Source organism: Alosa sapidissima, chromosome 18 (genome assembly GCF_018492685.1).
Source record: "Alosa sapidissima isolate fAloSap1 chromosome 18, fAloSap1.pri, whole genome shotgun sequence".
NCBI lineage: Eukaryota > Metazoa > Chordata > Actinopteri > Clupeiformes > Clupeidae > Alosa > Alosa sapidissima.
Window position 1 is genome coordinate 30,251,235 of NC_055974.1, and position 4,665 is coordinate 30,255,899.

At 43.1% G+C, this 4,665-nt stretch overlaps 1 protein-coding gene and 1 long non-coding RNA gene across 5 annotated transcripts in view; both read left to right on the plus strand.

Annotated features, from left to right (window-relative positions):
- Positions 1 to 2,160: 2,160 nt before the first annotated feature.
- LOC121689876 lies at positions 2,161 to 3,513 on the plus strand. The gene is made up of 3 exons (XR_006024916.1): positions 2,161 to 2,240; positions 2,355 to 2,357; positions 3,503 to 3,513. It is a non-coding gene; the product is annotated as an uncharacterized LOC121689876 (long non-coding RNA).
- A 282-nt stretch (positions 3,514 to 3,795) lies between these two features.
- Positions 3,796 to 4,665, plus strand: part of spata6l (spermatogenesis associated 6-like) — a 25,610-nt gene continuing 24,740 nt past the window's right edge. For all 4 annotated transcript variants that reach the window (XM_042070044.1, XM_042070042.1, XM_042070045.1 and 1 more), the window contains exons 1-2: positions 3,796 to 3,972; positions 4,469 to 4,606. In XM_042070044.1, the coding sequence (XP_041925978.1) occupies positions 3,925 to 3,972; positions 4,469 to 4,606 (186 nt within the window). In that variant the 5' untranslated portion in view covers positions 3,796 to 3,924. The remainder of the gene's footprint in view (positions 3,973 to 4,468; positions 4,607 to 4,665) is intronic.

Sequence of the window (4,665 nt, forward strand, 5' to 3'; positions counted from 1 at the left end):
TTCTTCTCACACACAGATGTGTCTGTTCACCTTTGCTCTCTGCCAAGAAACAGTGATGTCACAGCAGGTAGCCCAATAACATTACATCCTGGAGTTTCCCTGTGTTCTATACAATGAAACCTATGCAGGACTGCAGGGGTGTGTGTTGGTATGCTTCACCCAGTGCAGGGGTGTGTTGGTATGCTCCACCCAGTGCAGGGGTGTGTGTTGGTATGCTCCACCCAGTGCAGGGGTGTGTGTTAGTATGCTCCACCCTGTGCAGGGGTGTGTGTTGGTATGCTCCTCTTGGCGTGAGCATATGATCTGGCCACCCCCGATGACTGATGACCAGACCATGTGCTGCGCAGGCTGCTATGGTGGCAGGTTGTCAGGTGACTCGGAGTTGCTAGGGTCTGCTTTCTCCGTGACCTCTGACCTCCTCACCTCCCCTCGTGTCCCGAGGCTTCACAAGCGCTAAAATAGGGTTGGGTGATGTCGCCTAAATTGGCATTTGACGATGTGTACAGTAAAACATTGTGATGGACGATGATATCGTGGGGGGGGGGGTTTAGTGTGGTAAACACTAATTAATTAGTCTATAGCCTAGGTATGTCTGTACAGAAATACATTTATAATGTTCTACATTAAAAAAAAAAATATATATATATATATATATATATATATATATTGTATAGGCTATACGGCCTGATGAAAGTGGACAGCTAAGAGAGACATACTGACCAGGCTACCGAAGTTGTGTGGATACAAGGATACAAGGAAGTTTATTGTCACATGCATATAGTTACTGGAAGTAAGAAATGCAGTGAAATTATGTCTGGTGTCAGCCTATTTGTGCATTAATGGGGGGGGTAAAAAGTGCAGTAGAAGAGGGGTTTAGTAGATTAAGTGGCAAGGGCTGCATAAAAAAGGTGGGGGAGGATTGGGATTGGGTGGGGGGCACCAACAAGGAGCACCCAAGAGCAACAGGGGCAAGGAAAAACTCCCTTACCAAGGAAGAAACCTTGGGCAGATCCACGGCTCAAGGGGCTAACCCAACTGCCAGGGGTCTTGGTGTGTGTGTTGGGGGGATGACAGGGGAGATGGGATAGTGTGCTGTGTATGTGGGGAGAGGGCAGTGTGCAATATGTGTGTTGGAGAAGCTTCCTCATGAGACAATGTGCTGTGTATTGGGGGGGGGGGCAGTGTGCTGTAAGTATGTTGGGGATGTGTGTTGGAGAAGCTTCCTGATGAAATAATATGCTGTGTATGTAGGGGGGGGGGACTTACTATTGCAAGCAGAGTACTGTATGTAATGTATGTGAGTGATGACAGTGAAGATGTGTGTAAAGATCTGCTCCAAGAAAATTGTTGTGAAAGACGGATAGACAATCAATCTGAACACTTGCGTGTGCACCAACCAGCGGAATATTACACATTGCCAGCCTTCGCTGGGCCCAGCAAAAAAGCTACTTAAGACTACTATTGTGGTCACTCATTTAAAATCTTAGTACTATGCAGCATCCCACGTTATCCGTCTATGCTGACTATGAGGGCGGCGGGAAGTGAAAGTAAAGGGCTGCGATCACGCAGTCCAGGCTAAATATAGGAGGGCGAAGTAAAAACACTTTTACAAATAACGAATCCCGATTACCACTCCGCTGCTGTCTGGGACTTTTGCTAAATGCATGAAATACAAGCCTTACAGTGAAAGACGAATAGGCTACCTTCTGATCCTATAATTAACGAAAGAAATGGTTTATTTTAACACAGAGGAGACGCATTTGGCGCTCGCTGTAGCCTTGCAAAAATATTTGAGCTAGAATGTCCTAGTCGTAGCCTAATAAATCTATATTTTCTGCTAAAACATTAGGCTACCTATTACGTCCAATGTAGGCTATACTGCGAGACATGTAGGCTACAAAAAGACAATGAGGCTACACATTCACGTCACAGTCAGGAATTATTTGAATAAGAGGGTAGACTAATAAGTCTTTTATTTTACAAGATAGTAGACTAATACGTGATAACTGTTCGGTTGACAGCCTTTAAAGTAGGATCAATTTCATTTTCAGGGAAAGGTTTTTTTTTTATGTTTTAGCCTGTTACAGCAGGAATTAGTGACTGGCATGTGGGGGCGTGGCATCACGATGGTTGCTTTCCATCGTGATGGTTGATCACGATACAACCCTACGCTAAAACATGCGGACCGTCTGCAGGGCAGGTTTAGACCACTATAACATGTAGACCGTCTGCAGAGCACGGTCTTTCAACACACACACACACACACACACACACATACAGTACACACACTCTGACACAGAGACTGTGGGGCCTGTTTTTAAGGCACTCCTTGAGTTGCTTCAGTTCGGCCTGAGTTTGTGCTTGCTGTAACTCCACAGTAGCTTCCCCAGGGTTACCGTTATGGTACAATGTTGCAAGTTAATTTGATACAGTAAATAATTATTGTGTCTGTATAAAAGAATTGCAATAATACACTGATGAGAGCACAAATGACAACATACTGCAATGTCATGAAGAATGGCCATGAAGATTATTTTTCCCTAACAGGAATCTTGATTGACTGTCTTGAGGTGGCTGAAACAAAGTGCAATGATCTTGAATTTTAGTACTCCCGACTAATGTTGAATACATGCTAAAAACATTTATGTCAATCATGTCACAAATTCTATGCAAGTTCTGCAAAACACCAATGCTGTTGTGAGGTTTTTTTGTTTTGTTTTGGTCATTTCAGACAGTTACTGGTCATTCAACAAGCCCACACAGAAGGCAAAATAAAAAAAAGTTTCTATTTTACAAAGGACCAAGACCACCAAAAAAAGATGACTACACAGCATAAACTCACTTGCACACCCTAAAACTCTCCATGATCCAAGGCGATACCCTGCTGATCTAGGTCAAGCTAAGCCTTTTACACAATTTTCCACAGAACCTCCAACAAAACACACAGTAGCACACAGAGTAGCACTACATAGAAAGTAAGTTAACCCATCAAATGCTTCCACTTGAACAGGTAGACTAGGAATAATGGCCTGACAAGAAATGCGTTGACAACAAGCTGGTGGCTGTATGGACAAGGCTTGAGGTGCAGCACAAATGAAATACAGCGCTTTGCTGTGTGTTTGGACATATTGCCCTGTAAGTGTGTGCTGACACAGAGTGTGTTACCCGGTGTTTTACAGATGTGTGTGTGTGTGTGTGTGTGTCCGTGGGTCTTCTCAGTTCTCAGTGCAGTTCTATGGTGGCCTGCTGCGTTCACTGTTATTCTGACTCAGTAGTTTTCTCTTACGCCCTCTAGTGGAAGATAGTATGAAATAAACTTACTGTAGAGGGGAAAAAATGAAATGATTGTGTTTTTTAACACCTCTGTCAGTGCACTGGCAGGAAGTAAGTTACTAAGGGTTTAGGTAGGCTTAAAGTGGCTCCACTGTGGTCAACCCAGCTTACAAGAGACAGGCTACCTCTACAGTATTTTATTAATATACAGCTCTGGAAAAAAAATAAGAGACCACTGCACATTGTTCTGATGTCTTCCTACGGTTGCTGAGTGATATTCAAATGAGTTGAAGGTCATATTCAAATTTGCAGTGGTCTCATTTTTTTCCAGAGCTATAGCTATTTAGCTATTTATAGCTAAATTTCCTACTATTTCCATTAACTCAGTTTCAATTTTTGATTTTTGTTTTGCTTTTTAAATTGAAGAAAAATAGTCACCCATCTCCACATCGGAACGAATGTTTCCTGGACTCCTAAACCCGCGGAAAGTTTTGTCTGTGGAATGTGCAAAGCCATGGCAACGTGACGCTAACCCGGAGTTTTGAGCTCTGATGGTGCCTTTGCCTACTGTGATACAGGCTTGCAAACTACAGGCTCGTAACATAACATAAATGTAAAGTATAATCAGAGCTATAGCTGAATGCAACCAGTATGTCTCAGAAGGCCATGAAAGTAGTAGTGGAACTTAATCTCAGAGCGGTAAGGCTATTTCTCAATGTCAAGTTTGCTAGCCAGCAATTAACGGCGTTAAAAATATTGTGGTGACTGCTGTCATTTTCTTTAAAACTTCTGTTTTTTGGGTGCTAACTTCGTCAACTCAAAATGCATTTTGCCACAGGGCTATCTCCACGTCTGGAATAAGTGGATGTTTATTTACCAACCCATTGACCATGCACTTTTCATCGAGTTTGTTTTCCAGATAAATTGCTAATTTAAGTAATTTTGGCTATGTTTGCATAATTTACAATTATCCAGATAATCTTTGCTGCCTTTGTAGCACACGTGTTGCTAACGACAAAAAACCATCACGTAACCATTAATCTCTGTGAAGTACAGAACAGGATTAACCTAGGCTACTCCCCGTATAGCCTCAAATTAACACTCTGATCTGTCACCTGCTAATAGCGAGAATTGGTCAAATGCGAGCGGACGGGACCATCAGCCATGCTCTGTGCTATGTTTTCACCTTTGACAGGTGACTTGTCCGGGGGTGCACCTGCAGGCTAAAGATGACGTCTACCTGAGCGTGTGTCTGATGAATCAGTACAGGCAGTCCGAGTGCCTACCCGCCGTCTTCCCGTTATTGTTACGGGAGAAGATGAGGTTTGAAAAAGTGGGTTTCATTTGAGAAAAACAAGCCCACACTTTTAGCAGCTCATCATCAGGATCTCG